We start from the raw sequence: 26,961 nt of genomic DNA, 5'->3' as shown, positions 1-26,961 counted from the left end.
CCACTGGTGGTTGTGCATGTGTTTGTTTGTGTGTACAAGTATGCGCGTGTGTGCATGGATGCGTGTGTGTATATGTGTGTGCGTGTGTGTGTGTGTGTAGGTGTGTGTGTGTGTGTGTGCGTGCGTGTGTGTGTGTGCGTGTCCGTGCAAGTCCTTGGCTGCGCTCCTGAAAGGGGTGGACAGGTCGGAGAGAGAAGGAGAGGAGGAGTACCTTTGGCAGTACACCCACAGCCTATAAAAGCGAAGTAGCCTCTCTTCCTGTCCCCGGACAGTAAACAACATGTGCTCCACTTCTTGTGCTCAGTACACATGTAAGACACATGGCTCCAGGTCCTGGATTCACTCTCCATAGGGCCTGTTTACACCCAGCGTGCAACGCTATATCTCACAGTACATCAATCAATTTATCCCAACATATAATCCATGTGGAACTGCACTTTCTACGGCTCCGCGGTGTGTCGTAAATCTACGGCCTAACTAATACCTCATCATCACCCAGTCACTTACTGTTGATACAGTTGGACCTTAGCTCATGTTTAGGTAGCCATGGGGTACCACTGTTATGCTTCCCCCTACTCCACTGCCCTCCTGCCCCTCTGAAGATCAGTTGGGATCCCCCGGGGTGCAGTGGGGAGGTTTGGGGACACACGCCGTGTGTGTGTGTGTGTGTGTGTGTGTGTGTGTGTGTGTGTGTGTGTGTGTGTGTGTGTGTGTGTGTGTGTGTGTGTGTGTGTGTGGTATGCATGTGTCACTTAAATGGAGTGAGGGGCTCATATACCCTTTAGAGATAACTCATGTGAGTGGAAAACTCAAAAACGTGCATATTTTGTATACACGGGGACACACAGACACATGGACATCTTACTGTTGGCCGAGTTGGTAGGAAAAAAATGTGTGTAACTATTGCAACCTGCAGGGGTCAGGGTTCCTTCACCTCACAGCTCCTTGTGTCACAGATCAGACGTTCAGATCTTCCAGAGCAGAGGAGTTCACACACTGCCTGGGCAGGTGCTGTCATAATTCACCCAGCACAAGTCCACCCCTTCCCATGAGTCAATCTAAATCTCAACCTCCCACCTCCCACAAGGGTAATACAATATGTATGATGATTTCAATGATAAATGATTCATAATGAAATAACGCCACATCACTTGCCTAATGGGACTTGGAACTGGATAGTGTTTGATAAGAAGTCTCCAATAAGATATACGAGTTATATTTCCACCATGTTGCAGGGATTTAAATTTCACCTGCCCACCAGCCCGTGGCAATAACTATAAGTCAATTGCAATGAATTGTTGTCAGCATCCACAATTTGAATGTGGCCTGATGGGAATCTGGAATACAGAGATGGCAGCCAAATCAGCCTGCCAGTCTAGCATCAAATCAGCCTGCCAGCCTAGCATCAAATCAGCCTGCCAGCCTATAGCATCAAATCAGCCTGCCAGCCTATAGCATCAAATCAGCCTAGCATCAAATCAGCCTGCCAGCCTATAGCATCAAATCAGCCTAGCATCAAATCAGCCTGCCAGCCTATAGCATCAAATCAGCCTGCCAGCCTATAGCATCAAATCAGCCTGCCAGCCTATAGCATCAAATCAGCCTAGCATCAAATCAGCCTGCCAGCCTATAGCATCAAATCAGCCTAGCATCAAATCAGCCTGCCAGCCTATAGCATCAAATCAGCCTGCCAGTCTATAGCATCAAATCAGCCTGCCAGTCTAGCATCAAATCAGCCTGCCAGCCTATAGCATCAAATCAGCCTGCCAGTCTAGCATCAAATCAGCCTGCCAGCCTATAGCATCAAATCAGCCTGCCAGCCTATAGCATCAAATCAGCCTGCCAGCCTATAGCATCAAATCAGCCTGCCAGCCTATAGCATCAAATCAGCCTGCCAGCCTATAGCATCAAATCAGCCTGCCAGCCTATAGCATCAAATCAGCCTGCCAGTCGAGCATCAAATCAGCCTGCCAGCCTAGCATCAAATCAGCCTGCCAGCCTAGCATCAAATCAGCCTGCCAGCCTATAGCATCAAAACAGCCTGCCAGCCTAGCAGCTAGTGTGAAGTCCTGGGTTCCACTTAATGGAGATATCACTGCATGGGCGTGTTTCTCTCAACTGACAGCATGTGGTTTTAAATGACGGATATGCACACAGGTATCATTAGCTATCTACAGATGGCCACGTATTTGTGTGTGTGTGTGTGTGTGTGTGTGTGTGTGCGTGTGCGTGCGTGTGCGTGTGTATGCGTATGCATGCATGCATGTGCGTGTGCGTGTGCATGCCTGTATGCATCTGTGTGTGTGTGTGTGTGTGTGTGTGTATGTGTGTGTAATTATGGATGGGAGTGCTGAGAGAAAGGTCTCTCTTTGGGAAAGCCATCTGCTGAAACAGACCTGCACCATTCATCCTGGCTATAATTACCATGCAGGAAAGGACAGAGCGGAAAAATGACATCCAGGAAAAAAGAACGCGAGAGAGAGAGAGAGAGAGAGAGGGATGAACAACGCTTAACTGCCAGCCAGTCCATGTCTGGCACCACTTTTCATTACAAAACTGACAACAGCATTTGATCAAGAGAGAGAGACAGAGAGAGAGAGAGAGGGAGAGAGAGAGAGAGAGAGAGAGAGAGAGAGAGGGAGAGAGAGAGAGAGAGAGAGAGTCAATGAAGGGAAGGGGGGAGAGAGATGTCATTTACACTTCAATTGTTGCGTATAGATACATTAGACAGTAGCAGATCTTTTGATCTGTCAAGAAAAGCTACTGTCCTGAATCCCTCTAAACTTCTCTCTTCTTTGCAACATCCACTTAGGACATCTGCAATGAATTCTTCCTATCCCATTCTCTTATTATTCACACACAGCCGCCTTAACTGACTGAAGCAATATGCTAATTGTTTTTGAAGGCTGCCATCATAACGTCTCTGTTGTTTCCAGCTACATTCAATCCAACAATGGCGCATTTCAGCTGGACATACTGTAAACACTCAGCTATACCTGGAAGAGCTATTTTCTGCATGGCTGAATACACATTAAATAAGCTGAATGAGAACTCTCTTTACTGACATTGGTGCATAAAACCAAGTCCCAGCAAGTAAGTTTGTGTTAATCGAACACCATAATAAAATAAATTAATAAAATCCAAAAATCAATTGCCATACACTGTCCTTCTGAAACCATATACATATTATTATGTCATACAAGCAGAGCGTACATCTGATGAAGTGTGGAGAGTTTCCGCAAAAGCACGGAACCTGGAGCTGACATGGACGGAATGAATAGAATGGATTCAACTCAGTTTACTTTGCAGGAGTTTCTAAAGGTCAACGTCAAAGCCAGCACATAATATGTGGTGGAGATATGATCTCATGGGATGGTGGTCAGTCAGTTCATCAGCACACCATCTGTGGTTTCGAGGGGCAGTCATCCATGCATTAAACAGTGCAGGTTCTAGCACACAGGATATAGTACCTCAAAACAGGAGAGTAGTGAATAGGGCCCTTTTCACAGCAACCGTTTTGAAGTGGTCTTAAAGCAGGAAGTAAAGCAGGTGTAACCAATAACATTAATGAGGTGCCCTGGTCACTGGAACACATAAATGGAATGGGGCCATCATTAAAATGGCATTGGTTACACCTGCTTTACATCCTGCTTTACCACCTCAAAACGGTTGCTGTGAAAAGGGTCCATAGTTGATTCAGCGGTGTCAAACTCAATTTCATCCCGGGCCACATCAGCATTATGGTTGCCCTCAAAGGGCCGGTTGTAAATGTAACACGATATAAATGTATGTAGCCTACTTGTTATCATATTACATAATTACATCTGATTAGATTATTATTGGTTTAGTAATAAGTTAATAATTAATAAATAGCTATAAAAGCAGAATTATAGGAAAAATTATGACACTGGTAGCCTACAACTATTAGAACTAATTAGAATTAGAATTGTATTGCGCAAATTGTTTTCTTTGCTAGGAAATGAGGTGCCGGGCCGGATTTGGCCCCCGGGCCTTGAGTTTGATATACACGTGATTTAGAGCTTTAAATGATGGAGGACGACAACAAAGTCAAGGTGTATAAGGAACTCACCTTTGTAGGAGAGCTTTAGCCGGGGGACGTTGTTCTTGGTCTGTTGGGCTCCGCTGTCCTCCGTCCTGAGCAGAAGCGCCCCGCACAGCAGCACGATGCCGCCCCAGAGAGAGCCCATGGTCCTGGGGCAAGACAGGCCAGAGAGGTCCCTTAAATACACTCCTCCAGCGCGATCCTCCAGCTACTCGGCGTCACTCTCTCTCGGATCAGGCTTCCTCGTAGAAGAAACGCTCCTCTTGTCCAGTCAGTGGCTGCGGGCAAATGCTGGTCGTTCAGTCCAGACTGCTTCACAGCAGGTCTAGTCCCCTGTCGAATCAAAAGCCTTTCCCGATCCAGGGGTCAAAAGCCAAGGTTAGAGTCCAACTCCACGGGAGACAGAACCTGCGAGGGGAGTGGGGGGTGTAAGGGTCAGTGTCACTGCAAGCACGTCTCCCACTGACCAACAGTCAGCCCCGGGAAAACTAGACCAAACCAAAGACTAATACAAGAGGACTTCCACCATACTGAAGACTATAGGGACAGCGAGCAGGTCGAGTTGTGACTGTCATACTCTCTCTGCCTCAAGACCTATCCAGCATGCAGTTCCCTGTCTGAACAGCCCTCCACCTTATCTCCCAGTCTCTACCTTCTGCTGGGAAAAAGAAAACAGGTCCAGTTTGTTTCAGCTGTTAATCCAGTCTGCTTGGTAAGCATAATCTACACTGAGACTCCCCCTCTCTGTCTCTCTCTCTCTCTCTCTCTGTCTCTGTGTTTGTGTCTCTCTCTCTCTCTCTAGTTAACACTGCTCTGGACTAGTCCAGCCCCACTCAGCGCAGCTCTGCCCCGTCCCCACAGCACCAGGCACACAGTGCAACTGAACAGCTGAGGCAGATAGCGTAGTCAGAGAGGGAGAGCGAGGGAGACAGAGAGAGAGAGAGCGAGGGAGAGAGAAGAGAGAGAGAGAGAGTGAGTGTGTGTTTGTGTAGGCGGGAGAAGGGGTGAGAGAGCATGGAGAGCATGAGGGAAAAGGAAACTGTGAAAGCGAGAGCAGTAGGAGAGGAGAGGTTAGGGCAAGGCGAGAGGTTAGGAAGAGTGGGAAAAAGATGGGAAAAAGCACAGGGATATCAAAGAGATTTTATGGAAACTCATTCTTATGGAGACATTTTAGATTCATGCATGTTATATATCTTTGCTAGAGCTTTAGATAGATTCATATCCAAAGAATCACTCCAATGTGTTATCACTTCTCTGTGACCACCTTTATTCATCTTTAAGACATCCCCGTTTATTTCCTTCTGTTTTTTCCACTTCTCAATCCTTCTTTTTTCCTTCCTTCCTTATTTCCTCTCTTCAATTAGTTATGCTGTCTGTCTGTCTGTCTGTCTGTCTGTCTGTCTGTCTGTCTGTCTGTCTGTCTGTGTGTCTGTGTGTCTGTCTGTCTGTCTGTCTGTCTGTCTGACTGTCTGTCTGTCTGTCTGTCTGTCTGACTGTCTGTCTGTCTGTCTGTCTGACTGTCTGTCTGTCTGTCTGTCTGTCTGTCTGTCTGACTGTCTGACTGTCTGTCTGTCTGCCTCTGTCTGTCTGTCTGTGTTTCTGTCTGTCTGTCTGTCTGTCTGTCTGTCTGTCTGTCTGTCTGACTGTCTGTCTGTCTGCCTCTGTCTGTCTGTCTGTGTTTCTGTCTGTCTGTCTGTCTGTCTGTCTGTCTGTCTGTCTGTCTCCTGTCTGTCTGTCTGTCTGTCTGTCTGTCTGTCTGTCTGTCTGTCTGTCCGTCTGTCTCCTGTCTGTCTGTCTGTCTGTCTGTCTGTCTCCTGTCTGTCTGTAAAGCATTGTTCTGTTTTACAGTTTGTAAATACTATGCTTACAATTGGCCCGGTGTGGATAATTAACATTTTGTTGTTGTTGTTAACAACACGTTACTTCAACAAGACGTTACTTCCGGTAACATTGTGTCAGTAGGGCCGTGGGGGAAAACGGGGGGGATTTCCCCCACACTGACCATGCATCTATGACGAGACACCGCCTGAATGTATGGCTCTTTTGATCTTTTTTCAATGGAGTTCTATGGGTGCTGTGGGACATGGCTTTATTGGCCATCGGCTACAAGGACGAGACTTCTCAGCAAAACAAAGTCATTGCTGATTTGGTCATTTTCATGGTTTTTGTTGACAGTAAGAAATGCATTAAAAAACACCAGGCTTATCCTTTAAGTGTTTGTTTTTCTCTCATGCATTAGTCCTGCATAATGCTGAATGGGCCCATTCAGTACTGGCCTATTTGATGACCTATCATTATATTGAAATCATGAAGCCGTTCTGTACCCAAACACATCATGTATTCTCTCTGTTTCCTAGAAGTCTGTTCAGAAGAACCAACCATGTTACATCATCCAGATATCACGATGCCACGTCACTTAACGCGTGCGTGTTAATTTATCTTGTCATCAGTACAAGCTAAGATCCCACTAGAACATCCATTGGATGCAGTTGGCTCTGCAGGGTTAGAGGAGTCAGACGCCTGCAGCGAGGCATCGTCCACGGCTTGCAGTGTGACTGGCTCCTTCACGACGCAGACGTCTCTGATCTGAACCTACCTGAGTCTGATGGATTAGCGGTGGAGTCAACCTTACAGTAGGGCCACAGCGATGCTCCTCACGCTTTATTAGGGAACTGTCTGGACAATAGATAGAGCCTGTCTGTCTGCTGGCGATGGCGCCGCTCCACGTTCGACAATCACATGGGTGGACACAGGACTTTGTAGGAGGACGTTGTTTTGATGCATCACTTCAGTAGGACTTCAGAGGCCACAGGGTGAAACATCTCATCTTGGTGAGGGGGGAAGTACTGACATGTCGAGGAATCGCCGTCATGTGCAGGACGAAAAGTTGACGAGAAGTTTACACAGTTGCCTATCTCTGAGATACAAACAACAACAACTCTACTAACCTTTCAAGCTTGCAATGACGTGTGTTCAACAGAAAATCATCCACATTTTATTTTACACATCATTCTAAAAAGCCATTACTCCACCATTATGAGAGCAGATTAGCAATCGTAAACAATCGCCGAACAAGCATAAAAGACAGGTTGATTGGCTATTAATTGGCTCGTATTCCATCCGTAGTCCGAAAGGGAGTTCCCGCTCTCTCTTCTCTCAAAGCATCCCAAATGAGACGTCACTCTGGCTCTAAACAGCAGCCCCCTCTCAGTGAGCGTATATTCCTCCCCGTGGTGAATGATAATGACTTTAGTGGCGGCGGTGTGGTAAAGACCCTCTTAACAGGCTGCATCTGGATAAAGAGCCATCAGACAGTGGGAGGAGAGCTGAACTAATCCGGCACTGAGTGGATACGGGCCTCACGGTTGTTGCTAATGCAGGCTGGCACTCGGAGGTTCCAGAGAGAAACACTGGAGAGGGAACCGGAGGGAACAAGTGTCACGCTACAGACTCTGCTTCCCAAACAGACTGGATTAGGGGCCTGGAACAGACAGGCTCTTTTCTTCGCTGTGTAGGATTGGCAGTGTTGACGCGCCCCTTCATGATTCCAGCCCGGATCATCTAACACAGTCTGCCATAACTGGGGGCCAGATTGTTTTGAAGTGAATGAGGAGTGAATGGTGCACTTGGGAAATGCTAGTGCACACTTATGTTGTCCATTGACGTTTTGCAAAAGAGCACACACTCACATCAATAAGGTCAAGTAATAGTTTGTTAGTTGTAGTTATCAGCTTGAGTAAAACCAATCTTGGAAATGGTCTTTAATGTATTCATCCTGGCCCCCTGCTCAAAGAGGGAGAGAGGGTGGTGAGAATGTCCCAGTCTATAGGGGAGGTATTCACTCCACCTCCATTGATCCCTTTCAATGCACATCTTATCCTCTCTCATTCTCCCCCCCCTCTTACACCCTCTATCTCTGGATCCTTTCCCCCTCTTACACCCTCTATCTCTGGATCCTTTCCCCCTCTTACGCCCTCTATCTCTGGATCCTTCCCCCCCTCTTACACCCTCTATCTCTGGATCCTTTCCCCCTCTTACACCCTCGATCTCTGGATCCTTTTCCACTCTTACACCCTCTATCTCTGGATCCTTTCCCCCTCTTACGCCCTCTATCTCTGGATCCTTCCCCCCCTCTTACACCCTCTATCTCTGGATCCTTTCCCCCTCTTACACCCTCTATCTCTGGATCCTTTCCCCTCTTACACCCTCTATCTCTGGATCCTTTCCCACTCTTACACCCTCTATCTCTGGATCCTTTCCCCCTCTTACGTCCTCTATCTCTGGATCCTTTTTCCCCTCTTACACCCTCTATCTCTGGATCCTTTCCCCCTCTTACACCCTCTATCTCTGGATCCTTTCCCCCCCTTACACCCTCTATCTCTGGATCCTTTCCCACTCTTACACCCTCTATCTCTGGATCCTTTCCCCCCCTTACACTCTCTATCTCTGGATCCTTTCCCCACTCTTACACCCTCTATCTCTGGATCCTTTCCCCCCCTTACACCCTCTATCTCTGGATCCTTCCCCCCTCTTACACCCTCTATCTCTGGATCCTTTCCCCCTCTTACACCCTCTATCTCTGGATCCTTTCGAATTTTTTAGATCAACAACAATGAACAATTTAGAATGTTTATGGTGTCAAGTTAAAACATCTATACTTTCTACTTTCATTCTCCAAACTTTCTGCGATCACTAGACTTCCTGACCCGTCTTTTCTTTTCTTTTCTTTTTTTTTTTACTACTTTGTGGATTCATATTTTTGCTGTCGCTTTATAGTGTTGTAAAAGTGCTGAATCTCACGCTCACTCTCCTCTCGCCTTTCAGCGCAGCTATGATTCAAAAATATACTGAATAACATTGGTCCAATAAAAAGGGGGACACGTCCTTGAGTATGTGTGTGGGGTTTGTACAGAGCCCAAAGGGAGCTGTGCCTTTCAAGGAGAATGCCCAACTCTGAAGCACCAATTCAGCCTCAAGATCTAAACTCTCCTATTCACCCAACGCTGAGGGCCTGGAGTGCCTGGGCCCTCTCAGAGTCCATCAACTCGTACGTGTGAGTGTGCGGCGAGGGGGACAACCTATCTAAGCTGCGGTATGTTTGGAAGTGGGCTTGATGAGGTGTGTGGAGTGGTGGAGACAGTGGGAGGAGATCCGTCGATACCAGTCGAGAGCGGCGCCCCTCCCCCCCATCAGAGTTCACTCAGCCCTCCTCAAACAATGCTCTCCCCACCTCGCCGCACCTCCTGCCCACACGAGTGCTGCAGCTCCCCCAACCCTCAGATCTCTCCACCCTCCTCCTCTCCACAGACTCCGATCTCTCCACCCTCCTCTCCACAGACTCTGATCTCTCCAGCCTCCTCTCCACAGACAAGCTGTTTCCCCCACTGTCTGAGCACCATTCCCCTTCTGCTTCAGTACCCCCCACCACCAAACTTCTTAGCATCACTCCGCTCTCGCGTCATTCCTCCCTCTCTCTCTCTTTCTCTCTCTCTCTCTGACCTCCACCTCCTCTCCTGTGGATCTCCACAGGCTTGGGAACATAATCCCCTAAATGAGAGGATTTGGCTCAGCAAAGTGAACCACAAGCCCCAAGACAAGCGAATTAAGCACATTTGCCGCCCACCTACCCTTTAGTTTACAGCAGCAGCAGCTTGCTTCATGCACCCAGTCAAGATGAGCTCCACACAACAGGCAGCACTGAGTGACTGGAACAGGCAGAGAACACCTCCGTCTAAAGTGGCTGAATCAAATCGAACACTAGAATAGCCCGTTGAGAATGACTTTAGAAAATGCCCGGCTGATTCGTCAAGGAGACGTTCCACCGAGCAGGATGAATGAGCATTAGAGAGAATTAAAATACCACTGTATGACATTTTATTCTCATAGCCCAAGATATATGTCACAGTGACGCAGTTTCCCCCACTGCCACGGATATTGGGTTGCTGCCTGTGACAGGACTGATGCATTGGCATTGTGGTTATTATGGGCACAGTGCGCGCACACACACATACACACACACACACACACACACACACACACGTGCATGCACACACACAGACACACAGACACACACACACACACACACACATACACACACACACACACACACACACACACACACGTGTGCGCGCACACACACACACATACACACAAACATGCTGTGATGGAAGCCAGCTGTGTGTGCAGGCAGGCCTCTCAGTGTGGCGGGAGAGGGGAAGGCCTTTCTTCACCTCGGGAGCTACTGGGACAGCTCAAGTCCCGACCGACCTCCCCCGGGGCCGAGGGGAGGTCCTGACCGACCTCCCCCGGGGCCGAGGGAGGTCCTGACCGACCTCCCCCGGGGCCGAGGGAGGACGTTTGTTCAGTCACTGGCGGCAGGAAGTGTATTAAACATGATCAAACATTAAATCTAGCATGTCTGATGTTTGGGACAGAGTGGTCTCACACTGTGTCACTGTCATCTAACGAAGCGTGGAACAATCAATCTCTTCCACTCTGACTCTTCTATGGGAGCATAAGAGTCATAAGAGTATGACATAAATAGAGTGTGCCTATGCAGTATTCATGACCGAATAAACCGCATGCTGTTGATGATTGACTCTTTCTTAATGAAAAATAGATGAAAAATACAGTGAAAACCTCAGAGCTATGAATAAATCACTGGCAACAGTGTATCGTCTTCAGCATCAGGGCAGCCACGCCCTTATTGTAGCAACCAGAGGGTCCACTATGGCAAAACTGAGTGTGCAGTGTGCACATTGTATACTTTGTGACGATGCAGGAACACACGCACGTACGCACGTGTGTGCGCACACACACACACACACACACACACGCACAGAAATTTGAAGCATCATAAGACTGCTCACTTTCAAATTCCACCATGTACAAGAGAATAATAAACTATTTCATTCACAACATCACTTTACTGTACACCCCATTACAATAGGCTATTATTCAATACACATGCCTCAAACTTCTGAGAATGAGAATATGTACGGTAGAGTTAAAAATGTCACCTTAAAGAGACATTAGTACTAAGATCAGACAATGTCAATTGGACATCCTCCACTCTTCCACCAGCCACATAAATGTATCATCCTCCATCAATATTTCAACCTCAGGCTACCTGCTGCCCACCTCCGCAGGGATGACAAACACACAGTATCTCAGACTGACGTAGACTGACCCAGAGATAACAGGGATGACAAACACACAGGATCTCAGACTGACATAGACTGACGCAGAGATAACCGGGATGACAAACACACAGAATCTCAGACTGACATAGACTGACCCAGAGATATATAACAGGGATGACAAACACGCATAATCTCAGACTAACATAGACTGACCCAGAGATATATAACCGGGATGACAAACACACAGGATCTCAGACTGACATAGACTGACCCAGAGATATATAACAGGGATGACAAACACACAGGATCTCAGACTGACATAGACTGACCCAGAGATATATAACAGGGATGACAAACACGCATAATCTCAGACTGACATAGACTGACCCAGAGATATATAACAGGGATGACAAACACGCATAATCTCAGACTGACATAGACTGACGCAGAGATAACAGGGATGACAAACACGCAAAATCTCAGACTGACATAGACTGACCCAGAGATAACAGGGATGACAAACACACAGGATCTCAGACTGACATAGACTGACCCAGAGATATATAACAGGGATGACAAACACGCATAATCTCAGACTGACATAGACTGACCCAGAGATATATAACAGGGATGACAAACACGCAGGATCTCAGACTGACATAGACTGACCCAGAGATAACAGGGGCTGTGTGACGGCCCCCGTATCTAGACCGGCCCTGCTGTGGTCCTGTTTACTTCATTGCCTCGGCAGGTGTTCTGAGTTATCCCCCTGGCAAGTGGATGAAATCATGCAACATCACCTTTCAGATCCATTGTTTTCAAAGTAAGGCCAGTACAAATGTGTTTACGACTGTGCTGATGCCACACATGTGCATGAATTTCCTGGAAATAAGACAAGCAACTTGGAAAATAAGCAACAATTAATTTGTCAAGCCATCACTCTGCCATAGTCAGGTGCCCCGACAGTCACGATTTTGCGGTGTCTGTTAGTCACGATTGTAAAATTGCCTAAGGCGGGCAGTGTCATAACAGTGATCTCATAACTCTTTCTCTACTTAACACATCATCAGTGATGTCATGACTCCTGCTGAGAGAAAGAAAGCTTCAAGAACCAGAAAACCTGCTGAGGCCAGGCGGCAAGGCCAGGCAGATCATTTATGACATCATCAGCGATGTCATAAATCAATTGTGACATCATCAGTGATGTCATAGTGAGCCCATGGGGCATCGTCTCCATCCTACGCGAGATTTGCTATTAAAATTGGTTAAGTGGGTGGGTGGGTGGTGTCTGCTGTCTGTGGTGATGGTGTCAGTCACAGTTATGATGTCATCAGTGATGTCACTTGAGCAAGTGTGATGTCATCAGTGATGTCACTCGAGCAACTGTGATGTCATTAGTGATGTCACTCGAGCATTTGTGATCTCATCAGTGATAATAAATCCTTTCTGACGTTGCATGATGGTGCCTAGGTGATTGGCAGTGTCTGTCTGTCAGTCCAGAGTCTTCACCCTAGCAAACGAGCGAGCGTAGCACGCTCGTTTGCTAGTAAAACAAACAACGCACAATAGAGTGATGGGGTGTAGGCATAGCATAGAGCCTTGTGACTTGTGAACAGTTTTGCTCATGACTTCCTGTGAACACAAAATGTAATGCGATACTTTTTTGTTTGCCTTCCTCCAGTGGGGGCTGGAGGGCAGGGTCACCTACAGAGCCTACAGCACAGCTCCTGCAAGTGGTTTCAGAGTCTTGCTCAACACGTTAGCGGTAGATACCTGAAGGACGCTCTCTCTCCAAGATGGTCTCTGTCTAAACACAAGGCCACCCTGATGCATGAAATTTCAGAATTCAGATATTATTCACGGTATTTATAGATAGGCAGGCATGTTCGACACCAAAACATTCTTCTTCTTTGCTCTTGTGACTTGTGTTGGCCATGCACCCAAGTGGAACTCTGGTTGTGAGTGCTCGCATTTGGTGAGGACGCAACACCAAAACATACCCACTGGTAGCTCCAGCTTCATCTGTGAAATGGTACAATGCCACTTGGCATCTAACGCCCAAATTCCACTGAGTCCGGGTTCGGTCCGTCTGCGCTCCGGTACGGCTTCGGAGCCGATACGTTTCCACTCTAATCAATGTGTCAACTTCCACCAACTCCGCTGCGTTGCGTGTCTACTCCGTCCCAGCTCCGACGATCCGGAGCTTTCCGAAGCAGATACGCAAGGCTTCTATTTTTCCCGGATGTCGCAGCAAGTTGGGCGGAGCCAGGCATGGAGTCAACAGGGCAGAGGTGCTTACAGCATTCAATATCAAGCCAGAGGACAAACATGGATGAGGAAAAGTTCATCATTGAAGTGGAAAACCACAAAATATTATATGACACGACACATCCTGTTTTACAAGGACAACACCAAGCAAGTCCACCCCAACTCTGGTTCTCCAGTTGGGAACAATGATCTTCTGCCTGTTTGTTGTTGTATTTATCCCACATACAAATTGTCAAGCGCGAATGCGCGCAATTTCACCGCGAGAACCTGACGGTCTCGTCACTTCAGCTGTCTGTGCGAAGCGGAGCCGTGACGTGCTCTGCACGCAGCCGGTTAGTGTTCTGTTGGCGGAGCACGGAGCAAACCCGGAGCACAGCCGCAACGCAATGCAAATGCACACAGTGGAATCCCTCCACCGTCTTTTCCATGCATGGTCTTGTACCGCAGCGGTGCTCCCTTTATAGGGACCTGCTATCACAGTGAATCAGCTCCTGTTCTAAACTCATGTCCCAACTGAGCTTTTATGGGTGGGAGAGATAGTCCAGACACACAGTGGAGCTTAACTCCTGCACCATCTCTGTCTCCGTTAGGTTTTAATGCATTAACTGGAGCATAATATTAGTGCTATTGGTTTCCTTAGAGGGAATCCATCACACTTCCTCTGACGGACTTTTCCAAAATATCCTTTCATCATAACTGAGTTTCAGTATAAACAATTCCTATTCCTGACCTGGAGATGAATATCTACACTGATGCACATATTTTAAAGCAATATAACAAAATCTTACTATCATTTCCCTACAAAGAAAAACACAGCAGATTTAAAATATTCCGAAACTCCAGGTGGGGACTCAAAAGTGTTACACCACAGGAAAGCCCCATGATACTAGAGATGGTAGCTTGCTACACATACTGTAGCTTTGGGGGGCTAACATCTGCAAAGAAAATGTGTTTTTATGACAATGCAAATATACAGATGGCCAAAGAACCTATTGCATTGCAACAACATTGAGATGAAGTAAGCCTGAAATAGAGTATGCAGAGAGCACTGTGTGAAATACAGTATGCAGAGAACACTTTGTGAAATACAGTATGCAGAGAACACTTTGTGAAATACAGTATGTAGAGAACACTGTGTGAAATACAGTATGCAGAGAGTACTGTGTGAAATACAGTATGCAGAGAGCACTGTGTGAAATACAGTATGCAGAGAACACTGTGAAATACAGTATGCAGAGAACACTGTGTGAAATACAGTATGCAGAGAACACTTTGTGAAATACAGTATGCAGAGAACACTGTGTGATTAAATACAGTATGTAGAGAACACTGTGTGAAATACAGTATGTAGAGAACACTGTGTGAAATACAGTATGCAGAGAACACTGTGTGAAATACAGTATGCAGAGAACACTGTGTGAAATACAGTATGCAGAGAACACTGTGTGAAATACAGTATGCAGAGAACACTGTGTGAAATACAGTATGCAGAGAACACTGTGTGAAATACAGTATGCAGAGAACACTTTGTGAAATACAGTATGCAGAGAACACTGTGTGATTAAATACAGTATGCAGAGAACACTGTGTGATTAAATACAGTATGTAGAGAACACTGTGTGAAATACAGTATGCAGAGAACACTGTGTGAAATACAGTATGCAGAGAACACTGTGTGATTAAATACAGTATGTAGAGAACACTGTGTGAAATACAGTATGCAGAGAACACTGTGTGAAATACAGTATGCAGAGAACACTGTGTGATTAAATACAGTATGTAGAGAACACTGTGTGATTAAATACAGTATGTAGAGAACACTGTGTGAAATACAGTATGTAGAGAACACTGTGTGAAATACAGTATGTAGAGAACACTGTGTGAAATACAGTATGTAGAGAACACTGTGTGAAATACAGTATGTAGAGAACACTGTGTGAAATACAGTATGTAGAGAACACTGTGTGAAATACAGTATGCAGAGAACACTGTGTGAAATACAGTATGCAGAGAGCACTGTGTGAAATACAGTATGCAGAGAACACTGTGTGAAATACAGTATGTAGAGAACACTGTGTGAAATACAGTATGTAGAGAACACTGTGTGAAATACAGTATGCAGATAACACTGTGTGAAATACAGTATGCAGAGAACACTGTGTGAAATACAGTATGCAGAGAACACTGTGTGAAATACAGTATGTAGAGAACACTGTGTGAAATACAGTATGCAGAGAACACTGTGTGAAATACAGTATGTAGAGAACACTGTGTGAAATACAGTATGCAGAGAACACTGTGTGAAATACAGTATGCAGAGAACACTGTGTGAAATACAGTATGCAGAGAACACTGTGTGAAATACAGTATGCAGAGAACACTGTGTGAAATACAGTATGCAGAGAACACTGTGTGAAATACAGTATGCAGAGAACACTGTGTGAAATACAGTATGCAGAGAACACTGTGTGAAATACAGTATGCAGAGAACACTGTGTGAAATACAGTATGCAGAGAACACTGTGTGAAATACAGTATGTAGAGAACACTGTGTGAAATACAGTATGTAGAGAACACTGTGTGAAATACAGTATGTAGAGAGCACTGTGTGAAATACAGTATGCAGAGAACACTGTGTGAAATACAGTATGCAGAGAGCACTGTGTGAAATACAGTATGTAGAGAACACTTTGTGAAATACAGTATGTAGAGAACACTGTGTGAAATACAGTATGTAGAGAACACTGTGTGAAATACAGTATGTAGAGAACACTGTGTGAAATACAGTATGTAGAGAACACTGTGTGAAATACAGTATGTAGAGAACACTTTGTGAAATACAGTATGCAGAGAACACTGTGTGAAATACAGTATGTAGAGAACACTGTGTGAAATACAGTATGCAGAGAACACTTTGTGAAATACAGTATGCAGAGAACACTGTGTGAAATACAGTATGTAGAGAACACTGTGTGAAATACAGTATGTAGAGAACACTGTGTGAAATACAGTATGTAGAGAACACTGTGTGAAATACAGTATGTAGAGAACACTGTGTGAAATACAGTATGTAGAGAGCACTGTGTGAAATACAGTATGCAGAGAGCACTGTGTGAAATACAGTATGTAGAGAGCACTGTGTGAAATACAGTATGTAGAGAACACTGTGTGAAATACAGTATGTAGAGAACACTGTGTGAAATACAGTATGTAGAGAACACTGTGTGATTAAATACAGTATGCAGAGAACACTGTGATTAAATACAGTATGTAGAGAACACTGTGTGAAATACAGTATGTAGAGAACACTGTGTGAAATACAGTATGTAGAGAACACTGTGTGAAATACAGTATGTAGAGAACACTGTGTGAAATACAGTATGTAGAGAGCACTGTGTGAAATACAGTATGTAGAGAACACTGTGTGAAATACAGTATGCAGAGAACACTGTGTGAAATACAGTATGCAGAGAGCACTGTGTGAAATACAGTATGTAGAGAACACTTTGTGAAATACAGTATGTAGAGAACACTGTGTGAAATACAGTATGTAGAGAACACTGTGTGAAATACAGTATGTAGAGAACACTGTGTGAAATACAGTATGTAGAGAACACTGTGTGAAATACAGTATGTAGAGAACACTTTGTGAAATACAGTATGTAGAGAACACTGTGTGAAATACAGTATGCAGAGAACACTGTGTGAAATACAGTATGTAGAGAACACTGTGTGAAATACAGTATGTAGAGAACACTGTGTGAAATACAGTATGTAGAGAGCACTGTGTGAAATACAGTATGCAGAGAACACTGTGTGAAATACAGTATGCAGAGAGCACTGTGTGAAATACAGTATGTAGAGAACACTTTGTGAAATACAGTATGTAGAGAACACTGTGTGAAATACAGTATGTAGAGAACACTGTGTGAAATACAGTATGTAGAGAACACTGTGTGAAATACAGTATGTAGAGAACACTGTGTGAAATACAGTATGTAGAGAACACTTTGTGAAATACAGTATGCAGAGAACACTGTGTGAAATACAGTATGTAGAGAACACTGTGTGAAATACAGTATGTAGAGAACACTTTGTGAAATACAGTATGCAGAGAACACTGTGTGAAATACAGTATGTAGAGAACACTGTGTGAAATACAGTATGTAGAGAACACTGTGTGAAATACAGTATGTAGAGAACACTTTGTGAAATACAGTATGCAGAGAACACTGTGTGAAATACAGTATGTAGAGAACACTGTGTGAAATACAGTATGCAGAGAACACTGTGTGAAATACAGTATGTAGAGAACACTGTGTGAAATACAGTATGTAGAGAACACTGTGTGAAATACAGTATGTAGAGAACACTTTGTGAAATACAGTATGCAGAGAACACTGTGTGAAATACAGTATGTAGAGAACACTGTGTGAAATACAGTATGTAGAGAACACTTTGTGAAATACAGTATGCAGAGAACACTGTGTGAAATACAGTATGTAGAGAACACTGTGTGAAATACAGTATGTAGAGAACACTTTGTGAAATACAGTATGCAGAGAACACTGTGTGAAATACAGTATGTAGAGAACACTGTGTGAAATACAGTATGTAGAGAACACTGTGTGAAATACAGTATGTAGAGAACACTGTGTGAAATACAGTATGTAGAGAACACTGTGTGAAATACAGTATGTAAAGAACACTGTGTGAAATACAGTATGCAGAGAACACTTTGTGAAATACAGTATGCAGAGAACACTGTGTGAAATACAGTATGTAGAGAACACTGTGTGAAATACAGTATGTAGAGAACACTGTGTGAAATACAGTATGTAGAGAACACTTTGTGAAATACAGTATGCAGAGAACACTGTGTGAAATACAGTATGTAGAGAGCACTGTGTGAAATACAGTATGTAGAGAACACTGTGTGAAATACAGTATGTAGAGAACACTGTGTGAAATACAGTATGTAGAGAACACTGTGTGAAATACAGTATGTAGAGAACACTTTGTGAAATACAGTATGTAGAGAACACTGTGTGAAATACAGTATGTAGAGAACACTGTGTGAAATACAGTATGTAGAGAACACTGTGTGAAATACAGTATGCAGAGAACACTGTGAAATACAGTATGTAGAGAACACTTTGTGAAATACAGTATGTAGAGAACACTGTGTGAAATACAGTATGTAGAGAACACTGTGTGAAATACAGTATGTAGAGAACACTGTGTGAAATACAGTATGTAGAGAACACTGTGTGAAATACAGTATGTAGAGAACACTGTGTGAAATACAGTATGTAGAGAACACTGTGTGAAATACAGTATGTAGAGAACACTGTGTGAAATACAATATGCAGAGAGCACTGTGTGAAATACAGTATGTAGAGAACACTGTGTGAAATACAGTATGTAGAGAACACTGTGTGAAATACAGTATGTAGAGAACACTGTGTGAAATACAGTATGTAGAGAACACTGTGTGAAATACAGTATGTAGATAACACTGTGTGATTAAATACAGTATGCAGAGAACACTGTGATTAAATACAGTATGTAGAGAACACTGTGTGAAATACAGTATGTAGAGAGCACTGTGTGAAATACAGTATGTAGAGAACACTGTGTGAAATACAGTATGTAGAGAACACTGTGTGAAATACAGTATGTAGAGAACACTGTGTGAAATACAGTATGCAGAGAACACTGTGTGAAATACAGTATGTAGAGAACACTGTGTGAAATACAGTATGTAGAGAACACTGTGTGAAATACAGTATGCAGAGAACACTGTGTGAAATACAGTATGTAGAGAACACTGTGTGAAATACAGTATGTAGAGAACACTGTGTGAAATACAGTATGTAGAGAACACTGTGAAATACAGTATGCAGAGAGCACTGTGTGAAATACAGTATGCAGAGAACACTGTGTGATTAAATACAGTATGTAGAGAACACTGTGTGAAATACAGTATGTAGAGAACACTGTGTGAAATACAGTATGTAGAGAACACTGTGTGAAATACAGTATGCAGAGAACACTGTGTGAAATACAGTATGTAGAGAACACTGTGTGAAATACAGTATGTAGAGAACACTGTGTGAAATACAGTATGTAGAGAACACTGTGAAATACAGTATGCAGAGAGCACTGTGTGAAATACAGTATGCAGAGAACACTGTGTGATTAAATACAGTATGTAGAGAACACTGTGTGAAATACAGTATGTAGAGAACACTGTGTGAAATACAGTATGTAGAGAACACTGTGTGAAATACAGTATGCAGAGAACACTGTGTGAAATACAGTATGTAGAGAACACTGTGTGATTAAATACAGTATGTAGAGAACACTGTGTGAAATACAGTATGTAGAGAACACTGTGTGAAATACAGTATGCAGAGAACACTGTGTGAAATACAGTATGTAGAGAACACTGTGTGAAATACAGTATGCAGAGAACACTGTGTGAAATACAGTATGTAGAGAACACTGTGTGAAATACAGTATGTAGAGAGCACTGTGTGAAATACAGTATGTAGAGAACACTGTGTGAAATACAGTATGTAGAGAACACTGTGTGAAATACAGTATGTAGAGAACACTGTGTGAAATACAGTATGCAGAGAGTACTGTGTGAAATACAGTATGCAGAGAACACTGTGTGAAATACAGTATGCAGAGAACACTGTGTGAAATACAGTATGTAGAGAACACTGTGTGAAATACAGTATGTAGAGAACACTGTGTGAAATACAGTATGTAGAGAACACTGTGTGAAATACAGAGTATGTAGAGAACACTGTGTGAAATACAGTATGCAGAGAGTACTGTGTGAAATACAGTATGCAGAGAGCACTGGAACCTCTATTTCCATGCCTTACGTTGTTTAGGCTATTTTACTCCATCATTAAATCCAACATCTGTCATATAAATTGTATATTTTTACAGGGTTAGTAAAAGTAGAGCAGTTTCACAGATTTACTATACAAAACATCATAAATCACTTCGGAATAAAACACCTACGTTTGCAGACTGGGGTGACAGCAGAGCCTTGGCCTCCATTTTTCTTCGGGGAGAGAGAGAGAGAGAGAGCGCTAGGGTGGGAATACCGAGGGAAGGATGATGGCAGAAGAGAGATGAAACGGTATGAAAATGTATTCGCGATTATACTGACGAAAATTATCACGGTTATCAGTATTATCGCGGTATTGTTCAAATGTACTAAAAATGTAGGAAAAGTACACTCACTAATAATCATTTCACCAATTTTTATATTGAAAACTCAGAGCCGGAGGGAGACTGTTGCTAACTGATCTGGTTGATGATGGACAGTATTTAACATGTTTTTCAAAGCGCGGTAATCAAACACTACAATTTAAAACAGTAATACTAAGCATCAGGGGCCGGTTGCACCAAGTGGTCTTAACTATGCCTGGTCGTAACTCCTACGTCGGTCTTAGTTAAGACCAGTCTTTAGAGTGGATTTATGCCTGTTGCACCAACACGGCTTACGTCTGGTCTTAACTATGCTGGTCGTAGCAATGCACGTCCATGTGAATTGCCAGGGAATGCACCCTGATTGGATGATGTGTGCCTCGCGACCTGCTTGGAGCGCACTGTGCCACTACGCTCTCTCAGCCACTACTGTAACACCCACCCTCCTCCCACCCTCCCTCGCTCCGGGGGAAAAAATGCGGCGATTGAGCCAGACAGTCTGAATGAAATTGAATGTAACGTTCCCAATTCTATGTATTAAATTCTAAAAAAATTAACGGCAACATTTGGGAAGGCTAAGCCCCACAACTAGTTAGTTATAATCTTAACATCGTGCTTCAAAGACGGAGAACTGGCTGTGTTACGACGATGACGGTAAGGATTCAAAAAGGTCTCCGCGGAGACAGGCAGGCTCTACGCCTCCTCCTGACCAGGCGTAACTCTTACGCCTGGGCGTAGTGAAAATAAGGCTTTAGCCGTCTTTGTGCAACCGGCGTAGCTGTTAGGTCGTAAAGTTACGACCAACTTAGCTTAAGACCAGTGTAAGACCAGTTGGTGCAACCGGCCCCAGGAGTCTTAGCATGGTTTATATCTGCTAATCGTTTCATCCCTACGGCAAAATGAGAACAACTGTTACAATAGCTATTAGTGTCCATGAACACGTCATGTGTGTGTGTGTGCACGCGCACGTATGCTTGCACCTGAGTGTGTGAATGCCTCTCTGTGCGTGCGTGCGTGCATGCGCGTGCTGGAGTAGTCAGGCAAGCTGAAAGTCATCAGCGCCGGTGCTGTTTATTGACTCAGAGGGCAGGCCTACATCAGCTAAGAGTGGCAGGGGTCTAGACATCACACACCTCACTTCCCCCCACACTATAACAAACTGAGTTGACAGCTAGGACACACTTCACTCTCTCTATGTCACACTGTAGTCATCTAGTAACAGCATGTAGCTAAAGGAGCAGGCAAGAGAAACAGTGAATAAAACACACAGAGAGAGAGAATGCGATAAAGCTATAAAGTGTAGCCCAGCATGTAATGGTATACCTTCCAGGAAGTAGACATAACAATAACTTCTTCTAGGCAAACGTGACTGATTCAAAGCTCTCGCTGCAGGCAGTGCCTCTAGGGGTTATGAGACACACGAGCTTCTGTTTCTCACCCTTCAGAAATAATCCAAACTACTGATCCCCTCTTTTTATGACAGAAGCATCTTTCCCTGCTCACTCCAATATGCTGCCAACTCCAAAATAATCAATTCATTATTTTCAAAGGCCTGGGTTTACGTCTCAGTGATGAACAGATATGTGATGGTATGACAACCAAATTCAGTCACCACTGAATTACCATTGTCATGCTATGCTGGGGCTTGTCAGGGGTCAAAGGTTATACTTCATTAAAATCCAATAGCTGCAGACCCTGGATTATAGCCTGCTGAGTCTTTGATCAGAAATGAGGAGGGCTCAGCTAAGAGCCAGTGTCAGTCTGGGTTAAGCCTAAACTCTAAGCGTATAATAGTAGTTTGAAAACAATATCTCCCACCACCACCACCACCACCACCAGTGACCACTGGGGTTATCAATGAACTGAGGGGTCTCAAATTGTTGAAGACACCAGCGTTTAAACACCAACTGTCACTCCACTCTTTTGTTGTTTTGGAAGTATACTTGACTTGAACCTTGCCCACTGTTCTTTCCAAACTTAAAAGTCCTAATATGCTTTTATGTTTTTGCATTTTAATCAAAGCCCGCTGCTTGCTAATGCTGATATTGACCCCTCAGTGTGCACATCAGCATGTCTCTGCTGAACCCATAAACACTGTGTTCAGGATTAGCTGACCTCGTCAATAACAGGGGAGGGGGGGGAGGGGGGCGGAGGGGGTCTTGATCGATTGATCGGCGGCGTCTCTTTTAACGGCGCTTGTGGTGTTAAGCTCAGGTCAAACATACGGCTTCCAGGGGCCTCCATCCTTCCACCAAGATTTATACCTTCAATCAGAACCTTGACTCTGACATCAACCCAATCATCTCCATTCAGCCTTGGCCTGTTGGGTCCATAGTGAATATGACTACCTACTCTAAATCACCTAGAGGGCCACAGAAGATGAAGGGCCAGGGGGAGGGGGGGTGAAGGGAAGGCAAAACACGCTATAACAAAACAGGATCAAATAGAAAGTATTCACCTTATGTTCAGACGCGGGGGTGGGCCAAATTCTTCCGGGTCGTGTTAACACTTCTGCCGGTCACGGTGCCAAATATGAAAGAACGTCATGAAGAAGAGAGTTGTTTTTGTAGCGGACAGTGCAGGGGGTAACACAAAGAATGTAGCCTACTACTTTGAGCTCGGTACACAGCAAGCAAGCGAGTATCCACTGTTAGCCAGGTCAGATAACGTTATCGTCGACAATGACGAGCACTTTCTTGTAAAACATACCTGGACTCCAACAAAGAAAGCTTCAGAAGGTTTTCTCTCCTCTGAGCGCAGCTCGAGCCACTTACGTCTATAAGACCCGCAGACGTTAACGTAATTCCCTGGAATGCGAGACTTAACGAGCCAGTTACATGGCGTTGCATTCTTAGACATTGCCGTTTGCTTTTATTTGGTATGTTACATACAATTGGCTAAATTATTAGTTAATTCAGAGTTAGATGATATTGGAGCAGCCGGCCATTTTCTTTTTCTTTTCTTTTTTTGCCGGAAGTCGTCACACGACCACACAACCGGGTCAAATGGGCGTGGCTACATAAGATGACTAAGCAAGAAAAAGAGAGTGAAAGAGGAGAAAGAACATTGATACGGGCCCATCCAGGTCAGTCAGTCAGAGAGGACCAGAGAGGAGCGTTTGTTTGTGCGGAGAGCGTTGAATTATCCATGTCTACAGCTGAACATCACTCAGCACCATCCTGCCTTCCAGTCCGGCCTGTCATCGTCAAACAGCCTCTCAGCCAGACAGGGAGGTCATTTGGGCCCGCTGCATGGCTATAGCAGGCTCCATTACTGCTCCTAACTTTAAACAGTATTAGCTGAGGTGAAAAGCATCTTGCTCAGGTCACTTTGAGGAGCCACTTTGACAAAGAGACTAGAGAAACAGCCCTCATTGTCTCCGGATCAAATCAACTGACACAAACTCTATAGCCTCTCTCTGTTTCTATCTGGTGTGTGTTCTGCCTTAGCACTTATCCAGGCTACTACTGCTCAGCCGTGTCAGCCATGAAGCTCACTCCGCAGAGCCCCGGGGAGGTTGATATAACACCACCAATTCCACACTAATTAGCTAACAGGAAATTGCACCTAATTTTAATTTATTGTTGGCCGCGCTGCACATAAGTGACACAACGTGCCTTTCATCTAGCCAGTCAGCCCAGGTGTTGACTCTAAATGTACCATGGTACCTGGTTTTTCACCATTTTCTTTCATTTCCTAACCTCGCGTCACCATGCAGGCGCTCTCCACAGACTCTGTGGGAGAGCCTGGTTTCTCTTACTGTTCAGTTTGACAGGTCTCGAGTCCGCCCGGCTTCCGGTTTATGCTGCAGTGTTATCGTTCCTCCGCAGACACGGCGAATCCAGTCGGGTAGTATTAAGTAATAATATATAATAATAATAAGTAGCTTGATTTTTTTTAGCTCCAAATGCTTTTCAGAGTGGAATTGTTTTTGGAGCACAGCCTGGTTCTGTATCCGCTCTAGAACAGATGCGCATTTGCTAAGCTCGTGGCCCCAGACTATTCATTTCCAGTGTTTAAGAAGAATGAATCAAATCTCTGTCTCCAGAGCCAGTGTGGTTGGTGTGTGTTGTTCTCCATGCCAGATCACTGCACCAACTCAAACCTCCATGCCTCCTTCTCCCCCTCCTAGTATATCTCACCTCCACACAACTAGATGTAGGCCATCACCCAGTACATTCTGTCTTCTCATACTCCGTGCAGGTGCTGCTCACCTTACAGCCACACAACATCAGCTGTTAGACAGACATACCGCTTAGCTGTCTGCCAGGTGCAGCTGTATAACTTTTACAGGACTCGTAACATCCGGCTCGTAAAAATTATCTGCGCGCTCGGATAGGTGAGATTGAAAATAATTGTCACAGTTTCAATGCCTGCCCCATAATCAAAGCCTTGTGGTAAATGTGATAGGTCACTGACGCGTACACACTACATACAAACATGTTTTTGAGCATATCGAATTTTATGTCTGTCGCACAATAAGCATTTATCAAAACGAGTGGCCTCGGGGAACAAAACCGCTTGAAAAGGCTAGTGTGTTTAGTTTCACTTCTCAGCAGACGGCCAACATTCCTGTAAGTTAATACAGAGCACTCACCTACTACCGAGAAGTTCAGCTCCAAATTAGGTGGAGGAGGGCCCCCCCTAACATACAACCTGTAGAAAGGGGACGGGGGTATTATGGTATGACCCCCTTAGCCAAAGTATCAATAACTGCTGGGACGTGTCACGGTCGAGTGAGAAAAGCTGTTACCTGGAGGCACGCGAGAAACAAAACATAAGCATCTCTCCGTCTCTGATTACAACGCTGATAAGCGGCACTCTCACTAGGCTGGACTCATGCGCAGTATTAGGCCAGACAAATTGGGAGAGGAGGAACGAGCGGTGAGGAAGGCATGAGAGACGAGAAGAGACGAGAAGAGAAGAGAAGAGAAGAGAAGAGAAGAGACGAGAAGAGAAGAGAAGAGAAGAGAAGAGAAGAGAAGAGAAGAGAAGCTAAACTTACAGCATCCTCTTTTGTGAAAATATGTGGGGGGAAAAAGTCCCAGCTGTCTAATTAAGCAGAAGCTCCAGCCCAGAAACTCATGCGCAGGAAGGAACCCTCAGCCCTGCTTTTCAGTGCCCAGTCTAGATCACGCCACATTAGGCAGGCACCCGTCTCTGCCAAGGCATCAAACTCAGCACAGTCACAGGCTCAGCACAGTCACAGGCTCGCTAAGCTCTCTCCAAGTCTCAACTCCCATTTACTTATCCACCCTTCCCTATTATCCCGTCCCCTCCATCCCATCTCATCCTCTTCCAAGCGCTCATATTCTTCTGCTTGAGTGCCTCGTCATGGCACCCTGAGTGCCTCGCCGTGGCACCCGTGGACGTATCGTCACACAAGTGAGCCGCGGGTGAGTGAAGATGAAGGCGGCCAGTGTTTTGAGTGAGCGGCCACAATCTGCTAATGCTGCTGACTGCATACAAACACACACAAAGGAGCCCAGCTAGGCGTCCCCCACATCCACAGTCCTTCTGTTGTGGACGGTGCCCCTCTGGCCTCGGAGCTGCACTGAGCACACAGGGTCAGGCTTTGCCCAGGCTGCCATCAGCAATCACACCACGCTGGCAGAACCGCGCTCGCGGTCTCTTTCATGTGCCCGCCTCCACTGGGGAAGCACCGTATAAACACATCATGTTGTTCTCATCGTTATGGCGAGTTCCATTGAATTATGATTGCGGTGAAAGATACTTGTTGACATGAGCTTAATGAGGGGTTTCTTCTGTTCTAGTTCAGTTCACTGTTCACTGTTGCAGGGTTCCACTGCAACAGAGTGGTGGTACGCAACCTCGCCCTACTCAGGAGCCACATTGACCAAAACAAAGCCGTTGCAACAGCCGCAATCCATGAAAAGTCCCCACGACGACCCATAAAGGAGCCACGTGCGGCTCGAGAGCCTCGGGTTGAGTATCACTGAGCTAGAGCCATCTTGGGAAGTACAACCTGCCCCTCAAGTATGGCAGTCACTCCCGTGTAAAGAATATGCCGATGTAGGCTATTCCAAACTAGCCGACTACCAAACAATAACCTCGACCAAATACATTATTTGCCTAGAGATGGTTAAAAAAAAAGCTAATTGAGTGGAAAGGAAACAGCACCCAGAGTATGCAAAACATACTTGAGAGCACAATGTTAGCACCTGCAGTGGTGTATGTTCTGCTTAATTTGGCTCCCTCTCTCTCTCTCTCTCTGGTATGACATCTGCAATGCTG

The 26,961-nt window shown here is 44.9% G+C and overlaps 1 protein-coding gene across 1 annotated transcript in view; it reads right to left on the bottom strand.

Annotated features, from left to right (window-relative positions):
* Positions 1–4,208, bottom strand: part of sema3ab (sema domain, immunoglobulin domain (Ig), short basic domain, secreted, (semaphorin) 3Ab) — a gene marked incomplete at both ends in the record, with an annotated part of 33,269 nt that extends 29,061 nt beyond the window's left edge. Inside the window, one exon of the mRNA XM_083654475.1 lies at positions 4,091–4,208. Within this exon, the coding sequence (XP_083510601.1) occupies positions 4,091–4,208 (118 nt within the window). The remainder of the gene's footprint in view (positions 1–4,090) is intronic.
* Between the last annotated feature and the right edge of the window lie 22,753 nt (positions 4,209–26,961).

This window comes from Poromitra crassiceps (genome assembly GCF_964638095.1).
Source record: "Poromitra crassiceps genome assembly, chromosome: 18".
Lineage (NCBI taxonomy): Eukaryota > Metazoa > Chordata > Actinopteri > Beryciformes > Melamphaidae > Poromitra > Poromitra crassiceps.
This window is presented reverse-complemented; position numbering and strand designations above follow the sequence as displayed.